General features: G+C 49.0%; 1 protein-coding gene across 2 annotated transcripts in view; it reads right to left on the reverse strand.

The window, feature by feature from the left end:
• Positions 1-7,517: 7,517 nt before the first annotated feature.
• RXRA (retinoid X receptor alpha) overlaps positions 7,518-26,376 on the reverse strand; it is a 179,223-nt gene continuing 160,364 nt past the window's right edge. For both annotated transcript variants that reach the window (XM_056860276.1, XM_056860275.1), the window contains 6 exons: positions 22,618-22,787; positions 16,408-16,537; positions 13,425-13,557; positions 12,951-13,042; positions 10,656-10,761; positions 7,518-7,748 (listed from right to left, as the gene is read on the reverse strand). In XM_056860276.1, the coding sequence (XP_056716254.1) occupies positions 7,601-7,748; positions 10,656-10,761; positions 12,951-13,042; positions 13,425-13,557; positions 16,408-16,537; positions 22,618-22,787 (779 nt within the window). In that variant the 3' untranslated portion in view covers positions 7,518-7,600. The remainder of the gene's footprint in view (positions 7,749-10,655; positions 10,762-12,950; positions 13,043-13,424; positions 13,558-16,407; positions 16,538-22,617; positions 22,788-26,376) is intronic.

Here is a 26,376-nt window from a genome sequence, read left to right on the forward strand (position 1 = left end):
AACTAGCCACCATGACCAAGACCAAAGAGCTGTCCAAGGATGTCAGGGACAAGATTGTAGACCTACACAAGGCTGGACTGGGCTACAAGACTATTGCCAAGCAGCTTGGTGAGAAGGTGACAACCCTAACCCTTCAACCTCCCTCGGTCTGGGGCTCCATGCAAGATCTCATCTCTTGGAGTTGCAATGATCATGAGAACGGTGATGAAGCAGCCCAGAACTACACGGGGGGAACTTGTCAATGATCTCAGGACAGCTGGGACCATAGTCACCATGAAAACAGTTGGTAACACACTACGCCGTGAAGGACTGAGATCTTGCAGAGCCCGCAAGGTCCCCTTGCTCAAGACAGCACATGTACAGGACCGTCTGCAGTTTCCCAATGCACATCTGAATGACCCAGAGGAGAACTGGGTGAAAGTGTTGTGGTCAGATGAGACCAAAATCGAGCTCTTTGGCATCAACTCAACTCGCCGTGTTTGGAGGAGAAGGAATGCTGCCTACGACCCCAAGAACACCATCCCCACCGTCAAACATGGAGGGGGACATATTATGCTTTGGGGGTGTTTTTCTGCTAAGGGGACAGGACACCTTCACCGCATCGAAGGGACGATGGACGGGACCATGTATCGTCAAATCTTGGGTGAGCACCTCCTTCCCTCAGCCAGGGCATTGAAAATGGGTCGAGGATGGGTATTCCAGCATGACAATGACCCAAAACACACGGCCAAGGCAACAAAGGAGTGGCTCAAGAAGAAGCACATTAAGGTCCTGGAGTGGCCTAGCCAGTCTCCAGACCTTAATCCCATCGAAAATCTGTGGAGGGAGCTGAAGGTTCGAGTAGCTACACATCAGCCTCGAAATCTTACTGACTTGGAGAGGATCTGCAAAGAGGAGTGGGACAAAATACCTCCTGAGATGTGTGCAAACCTGGTGGCCACCTACAAGAAACGTCTGACCTCTGTAATTGCCAACAAGGGTTTTGCCACCAAGTACTAAGTCATCATTTGCAAAGGGATCAAATACTTATTTCACTCATTATAATGCAAATCAATCTCTGACTTTTGTCTTCTGGGTTTCTGGGGGTTTTCCTGTTGTTATTCTGTCTCTCACAGCTACAATAGACCTACCATTAAAATTATGGACTGGTCATTTCTTCGTCAGAGGGCAAACAGACAAATTCAGCAGGGGATCAAATACTTTTCCCCCTCACTGTAGATGCCCCCCACCCCCAGGTTCTGCTTGGGCTCCACTCTTGAACTCACAGTTTCTTTTAGGCTCCACCCCCCAGCCCATCTCCTGGGATTGCTCTAGGATTTTTAAAAACAACTTTTACATTTTTAAAACCTAAATGCTTTCAGAAGGCTGCACAGATGGTTGCCCCAGAAACAGAAGCAAGTTTAACACTTGGTTAGCCTTTTAGGTGCCCGGTGCTCGTTTAATTTTACAACTACCCTTTTGCAATCATAGGGGGGGGGTGGCCTTACTCTGCATCCAATGCAACCCACAACTTGGGGAAGGAGCCAATCCTTCATGGGTGTCCCAAGGAAGCAGTGCAGTTCCAGCTGTGTACCCCGGATCCCTTCTGGATGGGATCCATCGCAAAGGATCTTGGGGCACCACTATTTCTACCTCTTGGCCTCCTGACATTAACCCTCCCAACTTCTGCAAAAGGTGAAACAGGAGAAGTTAAGGGGAAAGTCCCACCTTCCCAGAGCTGGGCTTAATTTGGACTATTCTTTTTAAAAAGCAGTTTCTAGTTTTCATTCGTTTTCACACTTTAGTAAGTCACTAACAGTGCAATCCTCAGAACACTTTCCAAGGAGTAAGCCCCACTGAATAGACCTCAGTAGGATTCTGGGTAGACCCGGTGAGGATTGCTCTTCCAAAGAGGAACACGCCTCCAGAGAAACTGGAGGACCGCATCATTGTGTGGAATGCAAAAAAGAAACCACAGAATGTCCACTGCAGAATAAACAATTAGAACAGAAATATATTTTTAAATGCTCATATAGTTTCTTTTACTTTTTAAAAAACAATTCTAATACATTTGTTCAAAATACTGCAATTTCCAGCAGAATTTTATTTATTTATTTCTTTACTTTTATTTTTTTTAGTGAACAATAATATATGGTAGTGATTTCACAGTAGAGTAGACCTGCAGGATAATGCTGTTGGTGGGGGGCACAACAGAAGACCATGTCTGGTTTGCAAAGAGGAGCAGGGAAAGGAAAACCCATTCACTCTGGGGGGGGGAAATGATTTCTAAAGAGAAGTCCGATAAAGCAATTTCTATACAGTGCAAAGGTTTGTCCCTGCACCGTTGTGGGCTGAACATACAAATGACAGATTTAGAACAAATTTTATAACAGCAGAAAAACACCCCCCCCCCCAACAACTCCCCAAATTATGTAAGAATATGCAAGGGTTAAAATTACATTTGTACAAAAATAGATATTTAACTTTATTGTCACTTTAGATATTTTGTTTACCTTTAAAAAATCTTTAATTTTTTTTCTTTGTAATCCTTTCTGAATTTTATTTTTAGCTATGCGCTCCATAGCAAAGGCATCCGTTTTCTATGTGTTGGGAAATGCTAAAGCTATGGGTGAATCTACCTGTTGCTTCCCCCCACCCCCTCCTCCCCAACGCATCCTAAAATAGATGCAACAATTTCCTGGGGTTGCACAGATCTGCCTTCGGCACCCACCATCGAGGGGGGGCTGGGGGCGGGAAGGGAGGTTCCAATGCAGCGTACTTGCTTTCATAAAGCAAATAAAAATGAGCGGGAAACCTCAAGACATTGAAACATAAAAAAGAACTGGGAACACAAAGATAACACTAAAAAGTCTGTAATTGCTATGGGTATAATATATGTATATGATGAATATTTTTACAGTGTACCTATCTACACTACATACATGTATACACACACAGAGAGAGAGACATGCGCACACACAGGTCTCATCTTCAAATGCGTCCCGGGATGTTTCCAGCCAGTTGGCCATTCTGGACAATGGGGCATCAAGGGGAGGGGTGAGCCAAGGAGCAGGAGAGGAGGGCAGCCTGTGAGCTACGCTGATGTTGCACTAGCACGGGCTCATGTCGCTCGAGGGGGGCACCCCACATGCCAAGGGAGAGGCAGCTCACAGCTCTGCTAAGCACAAAGCACCAGGCGTGTTTTGGCTGTGGTCCCGAGAAGGGAGCCTGCAGAACTTCCCCCATTCCTTGGAGGAGGAGCCTGGCTCTTCCCATGCTGGTGCTTGGGGATCCATCACCCCGCTGCTTCCTGCCCCCCTCTGCCCCAGCACTGTGGCCATGCAGCTCCAGCAGCCGAGGAGGGAGGAGGCTGGTGCCACTGCAGGCTGCAGGAGGGGGACAGTGGTTGGGCCAGCCCTGGGTGCAGCGGCTGCCTGCCTGGAAGCAGAGAGGACATGGTGCAGAGCTTGTCCTTCCGTGGTCAGATATTGGCGTCATTGGATTAATTTTGCTTCAAAAAGTGAGCACCTCAGGTCCTTGCCTTCCTCTTACAATTTTGAAACCACTCTTCACACAAGAGCATCTCGTTGCTGAGCCTCTGCAGATATCCACTGGCCTTACCCACGGGGCAGCTGGGTTCTCTGTGAGGGCTGATGGAGGTGGAAAAAGCAAAACCAAAAATGCAAAGCAGAGAGAGAGAGAGAGAGAGAGGAGAGAGAGAGGGAGGGAGAGAGAGGTGCAGAGTCCCCACAGGGCTTTGACATTAGTTTAGTATACTCTCTGGGAAGTGAATTCAATTGTTGAGCACCAGAATTTGCACACTTGCTCCAAACCAGGCCAGCAGAACCTGTCCATCACATGGAGGGGGTATCTGTTTGGATCACGTGAGGACTTGGAAATTACTCTAGCCACACTCTCAGTTGGCCAAGTCTCTGGGTGAGTCTGCCCTGTAGTAGAACGAAGTCAGTGAGCCCTGCTATGACCTGGCAAAGCCCTAATCAAGGGGACAAGTTCACCTCTTGTACCCTCAAATCTGGAACCAACCTAAAACCCTGAAATGTGAGGACTCAGAGGCTTGTGACTTCTAACAGAAACCAGCCCCCATCAGACCAACTGAAGCCTTCAGTTCTTTCCAGCTCCAGCTTTCAGTGCTGCTATCCTGACACCACATTGCAGGGCAGAGGCTGATCTTTCGCTCCTGGAAAGCAAAGCTTCTGCAACCCAAACAGCTCAGACAGCTGGGAGACATATGTCCCTGTCCTCCAGGACGAGCATTTCTCACTACTTGTTGTTGGTCAAGAAACCTCCTCTAGTTGTCAGGACAGAAAGCTGTTCAGATAACAGAAGTGGCCCGCTAGGCAGAGAGGCCCAGAGCCAAGCTGTGGGCCAGGAGAAAGCCGTGGCCTGCAGTCCTAGGGAGGGTGGAGATGGCCTACAGGGAAGGAGAAGGCAGAGCCGGGCCTCAGGAGAGGAGACCAGGAAGGAATGCAGCAGCCTAAGATGCAGCCCAGAGCAGGACAATCTCACAACACATCGATTTCAAGGGCCAGCAGTGACTGACGGCAAAAGCTGCTGAGGGAAGCAGCAATACTTTTAGAACACACCAGGAGCCTTTTCCAAAGGGGGAAAAATGTACAGGGCAAGTGAAACTTCTGGAGAGGAGCCAGCCACCGCCTCCTCCTTTGTGGCCTTAGCCCAACCTTCTGCGAAGAGCCAGTTTCTTCTAGAAAAATCAACAAACTCCTTCATTGCTTAAGGAAAGGAAAGGTGGATATGAGGGCGATCTGGCTGCAACATCTGTCACCCCATTGATTGCCAGGGTTGATTCGGCTGATCTGGCTGGCTAGGCGGGTGTCCCCTTACCTCCCTCACCGCTCCATTTGCGTCCCTCTCGAAGCTGCATGCTCGGTGGAAGAGGGCGACCATCCCAGATAGAAGAAAAGGAAATCTCACTGCAGGAGGTATCTGCCCAAGGTAACGCCACACACTTTGGAGGGTTTCCTATTTCCCGAATCACACTTTCAAACCTGAATTTGCAGCCTGAGGGAATAGGCATTGGCTCTGCTTTTGAAAAATGGACAGTTGAGATCCTCCAGAAGGTGAGATCCTGAGCCTGCGTAGAACACACCCCACCTTGGCTGGTGCTCTTTCCCCTCATAATTGGCCACAGTCCCTCTTAACAGGCCACAGTTTTATTATCACGGTCCTGCAGTGATGTGGCCTACCAGGAGCACCACAAACCTGTTTGGCCTCTCCAAAACATCTGCCAAGATGTTGGGCTGGGGCTTGGGTGGGTGGGTCCCAAGCTGGGTCGCTGTGAGTTTTGTTTCTGTTTCAAACACATCTTTTGAAAGGACCTTGAGATCTAGGGCAAGCGATGACTCAAAACTGCAAACAAAAATCACCCTGAACAAAAGTCCACCTAGCTCAGCTCCCTCGTTCCAACAGTGACCCACCAAAACGCCTCCTGGCACCCAACGTTCAGGACAAGAAGACAACAGCCCTTTCCCATGGCTGGGCCTAGGCTCTGATGCTTCGTGGCAGATTGCCTCCAAACAGGGACATTTCATTTAGCTTTCACTTTAGCTTAGCTCTGAGGAATCATGTTGGTTCCGAGTCCTGTGAGGGACCCAAGATGCCTTCCAGCTGCCAGACTAAGCTTCCAAATTAGGCAGCAGTACAGATAAATGGCGCCCTGACCTGGATGGTCCAGGCTAGCCTGATCTCATCAGCACTTAGAAGCCAAGCAGGGTAAACCCTGGTTAGTACTTGGATGGGAGACCACCAAGGAAGTCCAGTGTGGCTATGCAGAGGCAGGCCATGGCAAACCACTCCTGTATGTCATTGTGCAGACCTGGATAGCTCAGGCTAGCCCATTCTCATCAGATCTTGGAAGCTATGCAAGGTTGGCCATGATTAGTACTTGGGTGGCAGTGTGTGCGTTACATGCCATCAAGTTGCTTCTGACTCATGGTGACCCTATGAATCAGTGCCCTCCAAAATGTACTATTGTTAACAGCCTTGCACAGGTCTTTGAAACGGAGGGCCATGGCTTCCTTTAGGAACACCAAGGTTGCATGGCAGAGGCAGCCTATGACAAACCACCTCCGAACGTGTCTTGCCATGAAAACCCTACAGGGTCCCTATGAGTCGACTGTGACTTGACGGTGCTTTAAACGCGGAGGGAGAAAGGAAACATGGGAGAGGGGAGGAGTACCTCTTTATCCACCAGACTCTGGGCCAGACTCCTCTTCCCACCAGAGAAGTCCAGTTAGGCCAGCTGGAAGGCTGGCCAAGGGGGAGGGCCCTTAATTTCCAAGGGCATCAGGGCATTCACGGGGCAGGGAAAGACCCTTTCTGCCTGATCCAGATGGGGCAATGGTCTGAGCCCACAGAAAAGAGCTTCATGGGCTCACACAGAGAACCCAGGAGTCCAACGATCAGCGTTTCCAGCCTGAAGGTGCCTACAGAAGGGCCACAACTCCACCAAACAAAAAGCATAGGTGAGAAGTGCTATAGCACGAATCGCTGGATTTGTGGCATGTGCTCGATAAGCACGCAGTGGCCATTTCCCACGTGAGACCAGTCAGCAGCAGCAGAGGGGGAGGAACTTTTTTTAAAAAACAGCTGACACAACCTACTGGGAAGAAACTCAAAAAAGAGAGAAAATGGGGTGACCATATGGTGACCATATGGGGAACCTTCTTTTGCAAAAGCCCCCCAAGAAATGATGGGGCACACGCAAGAGGAGATCCCGGCCATTTGAGTGGGACTAACGCAGCAGCTGCTCTAAAGTGGCCTGGGCTGTCCTTTGCATGTTCCGGCTGGCCTGCAATTTGATTGGCTGGCTCTGCTAATAAGAGAATCTCCTCTTAGAGCGCACACACACACACACACACACACACACACACTCACAGAAACTCCCAAATAGAAGTGACGGCCCTGCCCTTCACACCCCTGTGGGATGCTGACCTTTAGCACGATGGCCCTTTCTCTGATCATCACTTGCTATTAATTCAAAGGCAGGTCGAGAAGATTCTGGCCAACTTCACCAGACTTCAACCCCACCCCTTTTGAGATGTTTAAAACACTGAAAAGGAAAAGAGATCATTTTTGCTTTTTAAACTGGGGGCAAAAACACAACAACCCTTCAGTTCCCCCTCCCCCCAAGTCCATCTGTCTGCAAGGGGGTGAGCAAGTGTCACTCACCCCGCCCCCAGTGGATCAGACAATTCAGTGTGACCGCGTGCAGGGACAACCACAGCCACAAAAATGGGGGAGACAAAAGGGACCCAAAGCCCGGCTTCTTCGAAATCCGTCTGTGCCCAGGAAAGAGGGGTCAGGGGAATGCCGGTGGGGGGCCTTTGGTGTGGTTAAAGCCTTCAGTCTCGACATCCTCAACAGGCATAGCGAAAGCTGGTTGTCGGATCCTTGGAGGCAGCAGAGATGGCAAAACCAGGGAAAGGGTGCAATCAGCAGTGTGGCCAGGCGCCGTGGCACACTGAGGACAGCAGGCAGTGTCTCTTGCACGGGGGAGGAAGTGGCGGAAGAGAGGGAGGCCTTGTGTGTATGTGCGTAGGGGGGAGGAAGCCTGCTGGGGACTCGGGCCAGAGGCCCTCTTTTAAGTCATTTGGTGGGGGGCTTCCAGCATCTCCATCAAGAAGGTGTCGATCGGCGTGTCGCCTATTAGCTTGAAGAAGAAGAGATGCTCCAAGCATTTCAGGCCGATGGAGCGAAGGGCAGGCAAGCGAAGCAAGAGCTTGGCAAACCTAGAAAGGAATGTGGAGGTTAGAACAGCTGCCCAGATGCCTTGAGGAGGCACACAGGCAGGTCATACAGGGCTTCCTTTGTGACGCACGTGAACATGGCCGCCATGGAGGGCTGCCAAATGACCTGCAGAAAAATACTTTTCATGGGGGTGGGAATAACATCACCGGCTAAATAACATCCTATTAAGCCTCTTTGAAAGTGACAGGATATATGTCTGGGCCAGTTGGCTACCCTCCTATGGTCAACAGGGTAGGCCTATCAACCCTACAAGTTTCCATTCCTTTCAAGCTCATGGCGGCGAGTTCCATAAGCTGACTGTACCTTGTGTGAGGAAGTGCTTCCTTCTGTCATAACTGAATCTATTGCCCCTCAATTTCCCTGGGTGAAAACAGCCGCTTTTGAGGAGACCCAAAAGCTGCAGAAGTCTTCACTGAAAGCAATCAACCAATTGCTACAGTGGTGTGAAGAAGATGAGTTTGAATACAAAACTGGCAGTCCTTGCAGAGACCTGAAAAAGGGAATTTACAAAACAAAACAGAAGGGCTTGCTGACTATCATCTAATTTCCTTTATTCCTTTCCTTTCTTCCATTCTTTATGCTTGTGGACCAACAGGTCATAAGCAAAACAAATTCAATACATTTCATAATACATGAATAACCATTTGGATGTTGGATGTTGACTTTGCAAGGAACACATTTCAACTGAATATTGGAAAATATGCACACCTCACTGGCTGAGTTATGGCCGTTTGGCACTAGTGGCAAATGAGGCCAAGGTCAGTGAGGTCAAAGAAGAAAAGGGTAGCAAGAACCATCTTCTGCTAGAAGATGGTTCTTGCTACCCTTTTCTTCTTTGACCTCACTGACCTTGGCCTCATTTGCCATTTAATCCCCTGGTCTGCAGGGATGCTCCGAGAATTTTGTTTACAAGCATCAGTGACGTCATCACATCAACTGCAGAACTGTGCCGTCACTGGAGGGGGGAAATCTCGCGACTGCCACAGCCAATAGGACCAGACAGCAGCAAGAGCAAATGAGGTCACTGACTGTGAAGGCAAAGGAAGGAAATGGCACAGAGAAGAGCTGGGCAGGAACTAGGCAGGAGTATTCACCATGTCTGCTCACAAAAAGGAGCACCGAATGAGAAGGGAAGGCTTGCTCCAGGCTGGGATTTGGATTCTCTTGGCTCCTCTTGATTATTTTAAGAAATGCCCTTCATCAGAGCCCCTCTACCACTCCCTGCCCTCCGTCTACACCCTGCAGCTCTTTTGTGTTAATATATTGTATACAACCCCCTCCCTAAAGCATACACAAAATTATTTATTTTTATTGCCAACACATGCGAATGTGCAGTTTTAAAAGCTGCAACCAGGGTTTGAATCCCAGAACTGAACAAGCTGAGTAGGGAAGGGGAGGTGTTTTCTGCTCAGCGTTTTATTTATTTATTCTCGCCTGTGCTCTGTTTTCAGTGCTGAGCTGGCAACTGCCATGGGACAAAGGACATGAACATGCCCATCAAGACCTGCTCCTCTTCCTACCCCCAAATCTCAGAAAGTTTCATTTCTAAACAGAACTAGATGATGGATGTTCAGAAACATTTTGACTTTCAGGTGAGCAGCTTGGAAAGTCACCAATCAGGGAAAGGGGGGTGCAGCAGCAGCCTCCCCCCGCCACTGTGGGCAAACATGGGGCTACTTTGCTTGGAACTGTTCCCTCTGGTCTCACTGTCTAGAGTGAGGGAGTTACCGAGTACATGAACACTAACATGCTTCTGGCCAGCTGCTTGTCCACAAGTTTTGGCATCGCCCCAGAGAGCATTCTCTACTTCCCAGGGAACAAAATGCAGAGAAGAATCCATTTCCGGACACATAAAACACATTGACTGTGGCAAAATAATTCTCCATTTTTTTCTTTCTTTTTTCTTTCTTTTAATTTTTTCTTTCTTTAATGCAGACAAAAAGGGGAGACCCCACAAAGAACAATAGGCAGAAAGAAATGAGGCCTTCCTATATTCAAGGCCTAGAATGAGCCAGATAAACTGAACACCAAATTAGCGATAGGGACATTTGGCCCTTTGAAAAAATGGCCACTGAAAACCTGTCCATCAAAGCACATTTCTTCTGGGGGGAGGGGAAGAGACCAAATAGCCACCTTAGTCTACAGGCAAATCCCAAAAATAAAAGTTAAGCAATATGCTTTTTAAGGATCAACCAAACTGCCACACAACAGTGTGCATCACAAAACCAGTGGGCAAGCTTTTGGGTTCTCTAAGTGGTCTCTGTCTGGACACTGAGCTCCCAAAAAAGTGTATGTGTGTGTGGGGAGGGGGGGGAGTTGTTTCATGGTGTGGCAGCAAAGCCCAGAGTCTGCGGTTGTAGCCTTAAAAGAGGAAACAAATGGGATGTACCGCATGCTGAACTGGCTTACCAGGGACAGTGGGGCGGGCAAAGCATGTTTCCAAGTTGCACAGAGCTGCTGGGTCAAACCAAAGAGGAAAAAAGGGGCATTCTTGTGAAAATGAAACGCAGCAGCTAGTCCAAGTGCCTCTGCAGAGGCACAGGTCCCTTGTGTGGCAGAGAGCAAAAAGAAAACACCAAGGGACATCCGAAAGAGGGTCTCCAAAAGCAGTGACATTTCCCAGAAGGGGCTGGTTGCCAGTGGACTTTGTCACAAGTGCCACTCGGTGGCAAATTTGTAAAGTTTCTTCCTCTGAGAAAAACTAACAGAAAGCCAAAAGAGAGAAAAACTAACAGAAAGCCAAAAGACTTCCAAATCAAACTGAGATTTCCCATATCTTTGATTGTAAGAAGGTAATATAAACAGTATAAGGAATGAGAAGCTTGGCTAGTTTCCCACCACCCCTCATCTCTTCCTTGTTGCCGTTTGCTGCCAACAGAGACACTCACCTCCCAGGCTGGTCAGGGTATTTGTGTTTGCAGTAGGCCTCAAGCGAGGCATACACCTTCTCACGGAGAGCCTCAACCTCTATGGGATTGGAAAGACCTTTTGAGTCTGCAATGAAAGAGATGCCCTTAAACTAGAGATCTTTGGAAGCTTCCTGAGGACTAGACACATGGGTACTTTGTGGGAGGAAAGAACTCTTTATTAACAGCAAACAAAAGGCCACTGGGATTTTCTGCAGGGTTTTTTGCCATTGATCTGCCCCCAAACTTCTTCAGTTTATCTCCTGATTTCTGCACACATTTTTGTGCCATTCGTTTTCACTTCGTTTCCCTCTCCTCTGGTTTTTTGCTGGCTCTTTTGAGACCACTTCTACCTTGATCTTTTTCTGGAAGCTGATTTTGTGTTGGCTTTTCCCTAGCGTGTAATGTTTCCATTGGTTTTCTTTGTCCTGCCCACCTCCAGCCCATTTTTCAATGACTGGACTATGGTCATTGTTAAACCATTCCCTCTCCCTGCCAAGACAGCGACCAATTTTTGTTAAAGCCCTAAAATATCAATATAACACTACAGAGTTGAAATGATAGTTTAAGCAGTTTTTCTGAATTCTGAGCTTTCATTTTTTAAAATAAGTAAGGCTCTAGCCTCTTTCCTCGTGGAGATATCTTTTTCCTTATATCTCCACGAGGGAAAAGACCAGAGGTTTACTTTTTAAAAAAAATAAAAGCTGGGAATTGAGAAGCTGCTTAAACTATCATTACAACACTGCAGCGTTATACTGATATTTTAGGGCATTTAGAAAAATAAGAAAGGTGCTGTGACACCAATGACGACAGCCCCCCTCCCTTGTAAAACTTCATTATTTAAGCCATGTGCAGAAGAAAATAAACTGACTCCACAACTGTAACTCCAGAGTGTGGAAAAGATTACTGTTTTAAGACCAACTCCGTCTTTTAGCTTGAACCTGTGGTAACAGCAGGCTTTGGGTACAAATATTGCTGATTTTATCCTTTCAGGGTGAGCTTCACAAGCGAAGATTTAAGTGAAAGCACACCCATGGAGAAGAGAAAACGAAAAAACAAAAACAAAATAAACTTCAGAGGATTAAATTATATATGAAACACATTCCCGGTGGCACCGCTTGTTCACAGCATTTCATAACCTGACACATCCTATTACTCTAAATCCATTCAGGTTTTTGGGTCTGTCCCCTTCAATTTGCCCAGTGCTGCGTTCTCCTCTTCCCAGGAGCCAGCAGGCTGAGCTCCACCAGACAGAATTCTGCTCAGAATCCTGCTCACAAGATCTAAGGAAAAGGACATTCAGTCAGGACTTAAAGAGTTTTCTCTTTGCAGGCCAAGTGGGTTGCAAACCCTCTCCATCACAGGAAGAGTTGAGAGCTCAGAGAGGAGGTCGCAACGGCAGCCAGCGAGGATGAATCTGACAGGGCACACAGAGAGGATCGCCACCAACGTTCTTCCCAGAGAACATGGCAGTAGGGTCTTCTTCATGTTCCCTCTTCACGTTCCCTGTCTTTACAACAGCCTGTTACAGTAGGCCAGTACTGTTACCCCCAAATTACAGACAGAAAAAGCTAGGGTTGCCAGCTTCCCAGTGGGGCCTCGGGATCTCCAGGAATTACAACTAATCGCCAGATGACAAAAATCAATTCCCCTGGAGAAAAGGGCAGCTTTGCATGGTGGACTCTGTGGGATCACATCCCTGCTGTGGCATCACATCCCTCCCCTCCCCAAACCCCGCCCTCCCTAGGCTCCACCCCCAAACCTTCAGGAATTTTCCACTCCAGAGCTGGCAACCCTAGAAAAATCTGAAGCTGAGAGACCAACGCAACACCCCCCACCCACATACACACCCTTTGTGCAGATGACCTGTGATCTGCTGAAAGGTGATTCTGGCTGAAAACTCCCACTGTGGGCTCCGGACCCTTCCCCACCCTCATATAGCATGTGAGGAAGCCCAAGACTCATGTAGAAGGGAAGCAGGAGGAGCCGCACTGTACCTCAGCCGTGAACCACAGAACCACTCGGTCCCAGCAATGCACACGGTGCTAGTCAGAGCAGCAGAAGCAAAAAGGGGTGGGCCCAAATGCCCCTGGAGTGCCTAATCTCCCTTTGCACAGTGGCAGAAAAGAGATGCCAGGCTAAGGGCAGGAGGCAGAACGGCCTGGCTTCCCTTCTCTTCCCAAATGTCAGCTAGAACATTTCTTAATCCCCGACATTACTAAGGAAGGAACCCCACGCCACAGGAAAAAGGCCTACTCTCCGGGAAACCACACCTACCGGGGTTGAAGAGGACGATGGCTCTGAGACACCCCAGTTCTGTCTTGTCCATCTGCATGTCCCTCATTTTGGACACAAGTTCTGTCAGTACTCTGCAAGATCAAAACAACAGTGACCAATGGGGACTTTGAAAGCAGGATGCCCGTGCATTTCAACTTGCCTTTGGGTAGCCAGCAACCGCGCCTTGAGCCCCCAGGACACTCCCTTCGCCAGGACTTGTAATTTCCAGTTTTTGGAATGTGGTTACTGCTTTCAGTGAGATCTTTGGAGCCACGAGGGCTGGAAACTGATGATTAAACAAGAATTGTTGGCTGTTCTTTATAAACTGTAATTAGAGCCCACTGTGTGATCAGGGGAGGGGTCACTGGCATACATATGATGGGGCCCAGACGGTCATGGCAAATCAAAGCCCCATTGGGATCCATTCCCCACACACACACACGAAGACCCATTTCCCAGACCCTTCCTCCCCACCTGTCGAAGATGGCGCCGACCCCCGCACTGTGAGCGCTGTTCCGGTGGACGTGGAGGCCGGTGGCGAGGAGGATTCCGTCTTTCACAGCTATGGACCGGTGAGAAAAGGAGGCGATAAGTAATTCATTCCAACCTGGAGAGGATAAAACAGGGCACAGAGTTGTGGCGGTGAACATGGAGTGTCCCTGATTCTTTGGCATGTCTCAGTGCATCAAGCCCAATGCAGAGACCCCACAGCAGCAGCAGGGCTTAGAAGCACATGGGGCTGTGGCGACCATCCTCTGGGGCAAGCGCACCGCCAGGCACCGGGTCAGTCTGGGGCACCTCATAATCCCAACTTGTATTCTAACCTGGACCTATATATCTTGTGACCCACCAAGCCAAAGGCACCTTATGAAGATAACCACTGCTTCCAGCCATTCATGGCTGCCAACTGGAGAAGCTGGGAATCAAAGTAGGATTTTCTGTATGCAAAGCATGTGGTCTGTCATGGAGCTATGGCTCCTCCTCTCTAGGAGGGCGCAGATCCAGCACAGCCTCACCTCCAGGCATCTACATCAGGTCTATGCAACTTGACCCACCAAGTCAAATGGATCGTATGTGACCAATCACAGGCTGTGGCCCATTTGAAGACCTCCTCCAGCCAAGAAATGCTAACCTCTCTGCCTGACCTGCATCTGCTCAATCCTGCCCTGTGAAGCCATTCTCACTGATTAAAAAAATAAGGCCAAGGCCAATGGTACAAAATAGATGACAATATATTTTATTACTCAGTTAAAATTCCCTACGTGTTTCGCCCAAGGGGAATATGTTAGTTGGAATGGTTTTTCAAAGAAGAGTATAAGACTGATCTTATAATCTTCTTTGAAAAACTACTGCAACTAACATATTCCCCTGAAGAAGCCTCATGGGCGAAACACACTGGGAATTTTAACTGAGTAATAAAACATAAGAGAAGCCCTGCTGGATCAGACAAAGGCCCATCAAGTCCAGCAGTCTGTTCACACAGTGGCCAACCAGGTGCCTCTAGGAAGCCCACAAACAAGACGACTGCAGCAGCAGCATCCTGCCTGGGTTCCACAGCACCTAAGATAATAGGCATGCTCCTCATCTTGGACAGATTAGGTATGCATCATGACTAGTATCCATTTTGACTAGTAGCCATGAATAGCCCCTTCCTACATAAGGAAAGCCCTGCTGGATCAGACCAAGGCCCATCAGCAGTCTGTTCACACAGTGGCCAACCAAGTGCCTCTAGGAAGCCCACAAACAAGACAACTGCAGCAGCACCATTCTGCCAAAATAGATAACATATTGTTATCTATTTTGTACCATGGGCCTTGGCCTTACTTTTTATCTCCTGTGACTAGTGCAGCCCTTTTATTTCTCCAAGCCATTCTAGCAAGCAAGGTCCGCTCACACCCTGGCCCACAGAAGGAAAGGAAAGAGATCTCGGTTGCCTGCAATGACCACAGCAGTGTTCTCCACAATGGAGAGGAGCCCCACCAGCAACGCCGCCAAGCATTCCACCATCTGCAACGCTGCCAGGCATTGCCCAATTCCTCTGATTCTAACAACTTCAGATCCACATATTGGATCCACATATTTCTCCTTGAAGGGAGAAAAACAAAGTTATTCTTCACTATCTGCCAGAAAGGTGTATCTGAAATTACCCTTCCTGACTCAGCTGCCAGCTGTCAGCTGCTCATATCTCAAGAGCAGAAAAGTCCTGCTATTCTATAACCTCAAGGCTGTAAGTGCAGTAAGCTTCTTGCTTTCTATCACCTTGCTGAAGGTTTCCTACTGACCAGATGGTTACATGTTACAATGAGAGCAATAATTGTGTTTTATGATTTATATAGTTATATATTGTCTTGTAGATTTCTAAATAGTCTCATTTAATGTGTGTTGTACTGAAGATGAAAATGGTATGAAAACTGAGTATATGGCATGAGCATGGAGCTCAGAAATGATTGTTTATACTTTAAGCAAAATAGACTGAAAGGAAAGGAAGCCCATATTTGGTCATGGGGAGAAGCTAATAACCTGAACAGCTGCAACTAAGACATTATCGCACTGCTCATGTTATCTGGAAGTGGGGAGAAAGATATCCCTCCTGATGGTAAAATCAACATCCTTAATGAGTCTGAAACAGTATAAATACAGCCACAGTAAGCCCAGAGAATCAGAACCTTCCAAAGGCTCTCAAGAAAAGGCTGACTGGTATGTATGGCTTAAATACATTACTGTAGACTTTATGAATTAGATACTTTGAACTGAATCAGAATAATTTGACTGTTATATTTTAGAAGTTGGATTTTGAAACTGAATAGTATGTAAGACTTGCTTGCTTTTACTTCATACATTGTAAATACATACATTGTACTTTGACAAGAGTTTTTATAGAAGTGTTAAAGACTTGATAATCTGCATTTACACATATTTTACTAGAAGTATATCAATAAAAAGACTTGCTTTTTAAAAGTAGGTAAAGTTGTTGAGTCCTGCTTACTCGATGACTGGCTGAATAAGATAACTTCACTTCTCAGTAAGTGATACATTCTAAGAGCCTGTCATCTGAACAGCACGACCCGCTTCAGTGCTCGCTACTGAATGGCCCCAGGGAGGAGGGTGTCCCCAACTGTCCCTCCTTTCAGTTGCTTTGGGTCCATCATTCATTCAGCCCAACTTACTTCACAGGGTTGTTGTGAGAATAAAATGGAAGTGGGAAGGGCCATGCACAGTGTCTTGAGCTCTCTGGAGGGATGGCAGATGGGGTCACACTGAGGTGTGACAGAATCTCAGAACCGCTTCTTTACTGTGATATTTGTCCATGCCACGAGCAGAGTGCAGAGGCCTGTCCTGAGCCTTTTCCGGGCACATCCAGCCTTTCCTGGCCACTAGCTAGCCAGGTGTGCCCTGGCCCAATCCACCACTCCCTGCTCCATGCCCCCCAAGCTCCCTCCGCACACGTCCTACTCACCAGCCCTGAGCAAGATGACCTGGTCGTCCAAGGGCAGTTCTGAGAAATGGGGGATCCTCTTGGCCCACTCCACCAGGGTGAAGAGCTGCTTGTCCGCTGCCTGGCATATGTTGGTGACTGGGTCATTGGGCTACGAAGAGCAGAGAAATGAGAGGCGTGAAAGCTCAGAGTAGGATGACCAGTCAAGGGAACGCCCAAACAGCTTCCGTCAATTTGCATTTGTTCTTGTGGAAAGCAATTAGTGGTTTGGGGCATTTTTGGCAGTCAGGGTGAATGAAGTGCATTCTTCCAGGGCTGCTGCTCTTCCTGGGGCCATTTTCTGCCACATTTTTGGCCTGGTTTCCACACACTGCCCTTTCATCCTATTGGCTACAGCAACCCATGTGACTTTGCTGACAGCATCGCAACGCTGCTCGCTGACTTCACCGAGGCCTGCAAATAAAATCACATGGGTCGCCACAGCCAATAGGATGAACAACAGCGTGAGAAAACAAGGCCCAGGAGAGCAAGAGCAGAGCAGGAGGAGGAAAATGGCGCCAGGAAGAAGCAGCCACCCAGGGAGATGAAAGCCCTCAAGTAGCGCAGGAGAAATGCAAACATTCTGCCAGCAGGAAGCATTCTTGGGTGCTTGGCTGGCTGTGTCAGGGGTGCTCAGTTTGGACGAAATGTCAGAACTAAAACACATTTGGTGCAGCCCTATTTAAGACTTCAAACCATTTCCCTAGTAGGACCGAATCACACTGGATACACAGCCAGTGGGCAGGCTTTTAACAGGCATTCTCACAGCTGAATCAAAGTTGTGTGGACAAGGGCAGCGGGAATAACATTCAAATAACTGCAGTTTAAGTAAATCTGAGTCCAGGATAAGCCCTTCTCCCAGTGTCAAGACCACAAACAGCTGAGGAGAGTGCTCCAGGGAATGCTCAAAATGACATTAAAAGCAGGATTTGTGTCGTGAGTCAGCCTGAACTCTCCTCGGAAGAAGAGGAGGAACGAGCGACAGAGCAGGGTGATGCACCGGTGGAAGTCTTACCAGGGCGACTGGACCATAGGTCTGAACCAGCAAGGACAACAGATGCAGAAGAAAGTGGTGCATATTGGGAAGGAGCAGAGGAACAGAACAGGTTATCACCTCTGGACCCGCCCAGCCCAGTTAGCCGGCAAAGATCAAAGGTTCGGCTCAGTTTGCAGGAGAGGCGTCGCAGCACAAGATTGCAGGCAATTGGTCATAGGTGTTTGCAGGAGCTGACACCAGCGAGTGATGCAGAACAGCTGGCCCGGGAAGGGAGTGAGGAGGAACAGCCATAAATCTTGGGCTGGCCAGTCAGTCAGTGTGGGAACAACTTTGCTAATTACTACAAGCTCTCTTGCTCGTGCTGAGATCTCTGCACACAGTATTGGCTTGCTTAGGTGCCAGCTACCTTCCAGCATCCCTGCAGAACCTGGGAGGACCGAGCCTAGACCTTGACACAAAGGAACTCGTACTGGTAAGTGAACCTGTTCCTTGTTTAGAGGGCTGCCTTGGTTACGCACCCAGTCCACCCACACGACCGGGAAGAGTAAACTGCGAAAGGCTCTGCTCCCCCCCAGTACCCTCCATTGCTGGGAGTGGAGTCAGAGGCCAAGCACCTCAGCCTGGTCCCTGCCTGTACACAACAATTTGCTTCCAAGTGAGCTAGTGTTGACTTTCAAATCATACTTTCTCAGACTGGATGTTAAACCACCCACGGCCGGCAAATATGAAAAGTATACCACAGTGCTCCAAGAGCCAGAGGAGCGGGGGGGGGGGTTGTTGATGGTGGTAGGCCCCTTTTTATGACTGCTAAAGATGTTCCCCACCTCTATATACCCTTATGCCCCCTCCCCATAATGTTTCTTGCTATGGACCTAAGAGCAGGGGGTGGCTATCCCTTTTGTGTCCTGCGTGTGAGCTTCCCCAAGTCTCTGAGCTGGTGACTGTCGGAGACTGAATGCTGGGCCAGGTGAGCACAGGTGGCAGGCAGTCCTGATAACTTGGCTCTCTCAACAGGACGTGACGGACCCCAACTTTTGAGCTCCCACCCAGGTCCTGTAAAAACGTCAGGAGAGCCCTGCTAGATCAGACCAAGATCCACTGAGATCTTCTACCCACTGGCTTTTCTTTCAGAAAGTAAAAGGCACAGAAGGCAGACCTAGATAATAATGGGATGCTCTCTTGTCCCCCCTTCCTCCAGCAGGGGGTGCTGCTGTTTGCCTGGCAGGAGCGCCAGAGCCTTGTTACTCACTAAGCCATGGAAAGAGTTACGGGAGAGAAAGGGCTCTTCCCTTTTGAAATACTAGCAAGTAATGAAAACCAGCTGCTCTGCAACACTCCAGTCCCACGCTTAAAAAGATCTGCTCACAACTCAAGAAGGAGCACAGTTTGCAAACTGTCTGGAGAGGAAAGAAAAAGAAGTGGAGATTTTTGAGTACCTTTCTGTGTAGATTCATGGCAAAATGTGCTCAGTCATCAGAGATCCCAATTTGGAACTGTTATGAATGTTATAACTAAACGTAACATTCCTGTGTGCAGGGAGCCTACCACTGAATCCCAGATGCTGGCAACAAAGGACAGGGCTGGCCAGTGCTGGAAACAGCATACTGTGGGGAATGGAGCTTGCTCTGCAGGGTAGTTCATGTGACACGTGTAGATCTGACTCCTGAGTAAGATCCCACTGACAGCTGGGGACAGTGGCTCCCATCCCTCTTTCCAAAGCTTAAGAGCTCTGGAGTAGAGACGACCACACAGCTCCTTGACAACTTGCTCTGTGATGCAGAAGGCAGTTGGTAGGCAAAGAAAGCTGCTCACACAGGGAAGAGAAAAACTGGAACTTCTGCAATCGCCCATTCTCTGCAATGCTTCCAAGCCCCAGACTGTCCTCCTTTGCATCTGTTCCCTCCCTGGATGCCTCTTGCCCGTCTTCCACTTGAAAAAGGCCCTCCTGCACCAGAGGATAAAAGGGTTCGGAGGCACCCTGGCAAGGAGTGCTGGGAAGTTCCTTCCAGAATGCAGAGATTCCAAATTCTGGCTGCAAATGCCCAGCAGCCTGGCCACGTTTCTCCCTGGGAATGACCAGAATCACAGTGAGGATTAGGTATCACCTGAAGACACTCCAGCAGAGGGCAGCAGAGAGGCACAACTCAGCCCTTGCTGAGGGAGGGTCCTGTGTGTTCAAGGCCCCCTCCCCCCACGCGCCGCACCCTAAAGGTCTGGATCCCCTGCATTGTACTACCAACAGAATGCACACAAAGGAAGCAAACAGTGGCCAGCAGGTACGTGCACCTTACAACACGAGTAGAACAGGGAGCCCCTGGGAAGCTCCCACTGGAAGAGCACAAAGCGCCTTAGCCTCCTTGTGCTCATCCTAGCGAGACCTCATATTTTCTCAAAGCACACTTTCCATTGTGCGTTTGTGTACTGGCCCCTCCCTGCAAAAAAACTAACCCCATTTAGCTCCACAACAACCCTGAGAGGTAGGCTCAGCTCAGAGAGAGAGAGAGACCCAAGTCCAACTCTTTCTGCCACACCGCTCTGGCTGTGCACAGGAAGTCCAGCGTTTCTGAAATTGGTGGGGGTGGAACAAGGATTGTCTAGTGCAGGGGTCTGCAAACTGCGGCTCCCGAGCCGCATGCGGCTCTTTGGCCCCGGGCTGCGGAGCCGGCGCGCCTGAGAGAGAGAGAGAGCAGGTGAGTGGGCGCGCTGTCTCTCCCCCCCCCCCCGCCGTGGAGAATGGCCAGGTCCCCCTTTCCCTTGCCCTCAATGGTTGGGAGGCTAAAGCCTCCCCTCCCCTCTAGCCACGCGATTGCTGGGTGGGTGCCTCGGCGGTTCCTGCCCCCCCCCCCGCCTATCAGCTGTCCGGCGGGGCGGGCTTCCTTTGATAGACCTGGCCTCCGGCTGAGTCCCATTGGGAGGCCATGTCTACCCACTGGCTTTCTTGGCGGCAGACCTGGACTCCGAGGAGGGGAAAAAGTCCCCCTTCAGAGGCCAGGTCTACCAATTGGCTTCTATGGGCCTCCGGAGGCCAGGTCTACTGCCAAGAAAGCCAATGGGTAGACCTGGCCTCCCAATGGGACTCAGCCAGAGGCCAGGCAGACGGGGAGGAGGAAATGGCAGGGACTTACAATTTAATTTTTATCAATAAATAAGATCACTATTAAGTATGATATCAAGTTTTATTCAGTGTACCTATAGTTTAATTAAGACTTAAAACTTTAATTAAAGTTTATTAAGTTAATAAACTGGGTACCTACCTATATAGTTTAAGTTTAAGAAATTTGGCTCTCAAAAGAAATCTCAATCGTTGTACTGTTGATATTTGGCTCTTTTGACTAATGAGTTTGCCGACCCCTGGTCTAGTGCATACCACCCCCAGACCGATGGACAGACAGAACGTGTCAATTCAATGTTAGAATGTTATTTGAGTTGCTATGTGAATTACCACCAAGACAATTGGGCAGATCTTCTATCCTTTGAATCAATCAATCCACAGGTTACAGCCCATTCCGTGTAGTATATGGTAAAGAATTCGGGCCATTTGGCGATGTGGATCTGACAGGGGAAGGGGTGATGCTGAAATAGATGATTGGGTAAACGTGGTAAGAGACACTTGGCCCTGGTTGCAGGGTGGGGTGGGATAACAGGCTCCCACCACCCATCTCATCAGGGATAGGCTACAGCATTCTGCTCTAGCCCAGAGTTCCTGAGCACCTTTTCAGGGCAACTCTATGCCATCAAGTCACAAAGACACAAACCAGAGGCCAATTCCCATCCCACTGATGTGGCAGCCACTTTCCCTGTGGGATCCCCCCGTGCTCTCCATTACTGGAGTGCCACCCCCTCCCCGCTGATCATGCCTGCACAGCCAGCGATCTCATTGTGGAAACAGGGTGGCGCTAAAAGAGTGTTTAGGCAGGCCTCTCCTTAGATGCAAAAAGCATCCTTAGTCACAACAATGTTGAATGATACCAGGAGCCACAGTCCATTTGGCTGAAGAAGCCCAAGAGTCAGAGGAAGCCATTTGTTTCAGCTCTGTTTCCTCGCTAGGCCTTTCTCCTCCTCACCCACATTTGCCACAACCCTCCTCACATCCCCCACTAAGTATCTTGGATCTTGAGAGCTGCTCCGACCAAAGTACCAGCAATAGCCAAAGCCACACTGCCAGTCTTCTTGCAGGGCAAAGCAAGCTCACGGCTCTCTGTTGGTAGTTGAACAGAGGGGCCCGGCAGGGGTGGTGGTGGTGGTTTCACATGTCTGAAATGCAGCCCCATACATGTAGTTATGGGGGGGGGGGCATCCAGAGAGAAGCATCCACAGTTCTCCTGTAAAGGTGTCATTTATTTACTTAATTTCCCCCCCCCCTTATATCCTGACCCAAAGCGGTTTACATTGTTCTCTCTACCACTTTATCCTCACAACACCCCTTTGAGGTAGATTAGGCTGAGCATGTGTGACTGGCCCAAGGGGTCACACGGCAAGTTTACATGGCAGAGTGAAGATTCAAACCTGAGTTTCCCAGATCCTCGCCCAATGCTTGAACCATTACACCAAGAGCCCTCCCCAGGGTGAAGTGGTCTTGACAACAGGTTCCAGATACCAAGCAGGTGGGGAGCCACAGAGAGCCCCCTTGCCCCACCTGCTACTCCCCCAGAACGCCCTGGCCAACTGGCCAGTGGTCAGGATCATTTAGCACCTCAAGTGCTACTCTCAGAAAGCCAGCATTCCCTCCACGTCAGGTGGTTTTGCCCTGGCCAAAGGCCTCTTCCAGCCATAAACCGGTCAGGCTGGGAGAGGCTTGCTGGTAAACCCAGACCAGCTCTTAGAAGTCCCACCAGGCTCCAGTCCAGAGCTTTCAGGCAAGACAATCCCCTGCTCTGCTCTAAACCTCAATGTGCTCTCCCTGCCATGAGCCCCAGGCTCAGAACTGCCCTGATGCACCAGAGGACAGTTTGTCTAATGGAGCAGTTTGTTTCCAGAGGACAGCTAGAAGCTTCCGAAAGATCACAAGCCGGGCAGGCACTCAGAGGTAGAGTTGCCTCTGGTACTCAGAGGTAGACTGCCATTATATTTGGAGGTTCCACTTCACGGTCACAGCTAATAGCTATTGGTGGACCAATCATCATTAATTTGTCTAACTATTTTTAAGTTGTCTCAGGAGCAGTCAGGAGAAACACTCTTGGAGCTTGTTTCCTTACCGAGTTTGGAGTCAGGCCCATGTTTGCTTCGATGTATGTTTCCGTCTTTGGCTCCACTGCCAGCTCAGCTTCTAAAATCTTCTCCACGGGCATGTCCTCGTTTGCATTGCTCGTTGACTCAACCTCGTTCTCGTTGCGGTCTTTCCCTCGCTGCCTCTCTTCCTGCACCGCTGGAATGCAAATGGGGGGGGGGGAGAGAGAAAACTCAGTCTGCGGCTCTCAACCCTGAATGGGGTCTGTTGAAGAGGGATTTACAACCCATCAAGTTTTCCGGCCTTGAGATTAAAAGTTCTAGTTAACGGCATCGATGGCTGCCAGTGTGCGAGACCAAGAAAGAAGCATAGATGCGCCCACGCGGCTGGTGTCTGGGGGAGCCAGGGTGGGGCAACCGGGAGCACGCTCTACTCACACCGCCTGGGCAGGGCCAGAGAACAGGCACGGAGGGTTGTGGAAAGTATTGGCAGCTGATTAATCAAATTATGTTAAATGATTAAACCAGGTTCTCTTTTCAGCTGGAAACACTTGGACCTCTTCCCAACTCTGTAGATGGAAAGGCAGATATCCACCAGCTGGGTAGATTCGGGAGGCTGGGTCAAGAGGCTTCCACTGGCCCTGAGCCTGCAGCCAACAGAGAGAAACACAGTCGGCCAAGGGGATGGGCAGGAGAGAAAATCAGACAGGAGCTTTTCCTCAGTCACTCCCACAAAAGGTCAGTCGAGGGGAAGCTCAACTGAGACCTTCCCCGGGTGCAGAAATTCTAGTGACGGTGCTAGTCTCTTGAAAGGCAGCACAAAAAAACTACAATTCTTTCACTTTCCCCGTTTTCCGTGTCGCACCCCAGGCTGGCTTTTTGGTATGGAAACTAACTGGTCTCACAACTGTGTCGAAACATCTTTGATGTAGGTAAAGATCACAACTCTCCACATGCTGGCCGCCATTTCAGTAGCTTTCTAGAACATGCCCTGGTACAGAGCTGTCATCTCAGATCTTCAGCAGACCAGACTTCACTGCCTCCTCAGAATGGTTGTGAGGATTGTCCACGAAGCCTTCTGGACACAGCAGAGGTAAAGCCACACTGGCCCACAAACCTTGCGAGGAGAGCACGCGTGTGCTTGCAGGGGCAAACAAGAACATGTGCCTGAACTTTCCTGGAGCCTATTGAGGTGGCAGCCAACCAAAGATGGACCAAGTTGCTCACAAACTCTGCTCCCCCTCTTCCTTGGAAAAAAGCCCTCACTGAGGAAACCATGACCCCCCCCCAAAAAAAAAATTGCTGTGGGAGAAGGAGGGAGACAAGAGAAAAGAAAAGCCTTTCCAAAACAATTGGTTTTCTAATTGTTCTACACCTTTCCCAAGAAGATCGCCACCATCTGAACCCCCCAGGTAAGATTAAGAAGCCTGCAGACAAGCTGAAGATGAGCTGAGGATGATGAAAAAAGGTAGGCCTTGTAGGTCAATATAAATCTAAAAACAATGAGCCTAAAATGGCTAAACTGAAGTGTTTTTAAACGTATTAATGAATTACGTTTTTGGAAAAAAAGAAACGTCAAGTGCTTTTTAATCATCCCTGTAATTTGTACTTATTGTTCAAAAGAGCAGGCCATGATAGTAGGTTTCTCTGACAGACCACTTAGGTGGAACATTTCTGCTCACCTTGCCTACATTTTCTTAAGGAGAAAAGGAAAATAGCGACTTTTTTCGAATGGAAGATGGGAAGTTAGAGGATGACCCCTTGCATACGCCTGAAGGGGAAGCAGCCCCTCCTCTCCCTCCTCATGGGAGGCCCCACCTGGTAGAGGCTCTACAACATATGGAAATCCTCTTGAAGTCCAGATTTTAAGTTCTGCAAGTGGAAAACCGTATTTCAGGATCTGAGTCCTAAAGAGCAGGGGTGTGCCTGCTGCTTAAATACTGTGTGTAGTATTTTGGACTGCTGTAGCTGGGGGTGGGGGGGAGAGGAGAGAGAATGCCCAAAGTCTGTGATGATTTTCAGCCCAATATTCCTCTGCCTTTCCCCTCAGACAGTTGCATGGTATCATGAACTCTTTTTTGTTGTTGAGTAATAGAGAAACCTTAATCATGTTATGCGAGTGTGACTTAACAGAAACTTACTTTTCCAAAGCAGTCCTAGAAATAATTGTCCGAGGAAAAATGTTCCAATTTACATTTCCAGGTTTGCCATGAGGAAATTCACAACTGAAAAACCAAACTTTGTAATTGAAAACTTCAGTGCACGTTGTTGGTTGCCAGGTTTTTTAAAAGCTCTTTCCTGGATACATGGAGTGACTTCACAATCCTTGTTTTATATTGCTGGCTGACTATATGGCATCAAATGCACAGAGAGCTTGTGCAAAACAATCTATGTCGGCTGAGACCTGGCCGCTGCCTGCGTGCGATCCGCCCAGAACCACCAACCAAGCCGCTGTCAGGTCACAGAACTGCTGAAGGTGAAAGATCAGTCACAGAATGATAAAATCAGGGAGAGCTGCTGTGAAGCAGCAGGTCACTTTGGTTTGATGAAAAACCTCACATAGGCCTCGGAACAATACTGTGTGTGGTACAGGGGCGGGGGGGAAGGCTGGATTTCACATAGTAAGTAAAAAATAACCAAGCAGTTCTTCCGTTTCACATCTCTAGCTTGTGCGCTGAAATATGCTCATAAGAGAAAGACGTATATCAACAGCCACAGAGAACTTTGCCCCATTCCCAAGACAGTTCATGTTAGGGCTAAGTAAAATAATCTCTAATTTAGGCCTCTTTTTTGAAAGCAGCACGGAAGAAATGACAGATACAGTGCCATCATTGCCAAACAGCTATGTTCTGTCTGCCCCCCCCCCCACATTTCATGGGCTGCCCTCACTGCTCAATGCCACGTCCCCACTCCGTTGCACTTGGAAGCTCAAGCACTGGTGACATCACCACACAGATGCAGCATGATGACATCATTGACAAAACCAGACAGATCGCCAGCAGCTAATTAGACAGAAGATCAGTGGGGCAAAGAAGGCCGAGAAGAGCAAGGGCAAAAAAAAGAAGGAAAAATTAGTTTGCCAGAAGCGCCTCCAAAAATCATGGACAGCATTAAGGCATAACAGCAAGCACAATAGGCAAGAAACTATTTCAGATCCAGACAGGACTGGGCTGCACCCTATGCACCTCAGGCAGCATTTGTGAGCCACTGTCGTGCTATCCATAGTTCAGCTAACTCACACCCCCATGGGCGGTGGGGGGGGGGGCGCCTCCTCTTGGACTGGTGGGATTAGAAGAGGCCTGGAACTGCCCAGCCCCCGGCTTGCAAGCAGGGGCATCGCTGGCACCAGTAGCTCTCTCCTGGGGGGCTTCCTCACAGAGGCTTTGCTCTGTGTTACCCCCACCCAAACTGCATGTTTAGGGGGTGGGGGCTTCTGCATGACATTGCCATGCAGTTGTCCACCTTCCAGGTTCTCCCCAGGTTCACTGCAGGTTTTCTCAATCTGCTTTGACACATTTTCTCTTCTCAGGAGGAGGTATGTCATTACAGTGTCCTTACACAATAGCAAAACACAACCTCTTTTCTAAAAAGCCAGCAAAAAACAATCTAATGTTGGGGATGGGGAGGAATGGGGGTGCATGAAGGGACAGAATGGAGAATCCCCCTCCCCTTTTGGCATCTCCATTTCCGCTTTGAATGCCTGCACATTAGGAGGGGCAAGGACAGCTGCCATGCCATTAGCAGCCTGCCTCCCTGGATTTAACCTTGGCTGTCGGCCCCTGAGATGG

Source organism: Euleptes europaea, chromosome 14, assembly GCF_029931775.1.
Source record: "Euleptes europaea isolate rEulEur1 chromosome 14, rEulEur1.hap1, whole genome shotgun sequence".
Taxonomy (NCBI): Eukaryota; Metazoa; Chordata; class Lepidosauria; order Squamata; family Sphaerodactylidae; genus Euleptes; species Euleptes europaea.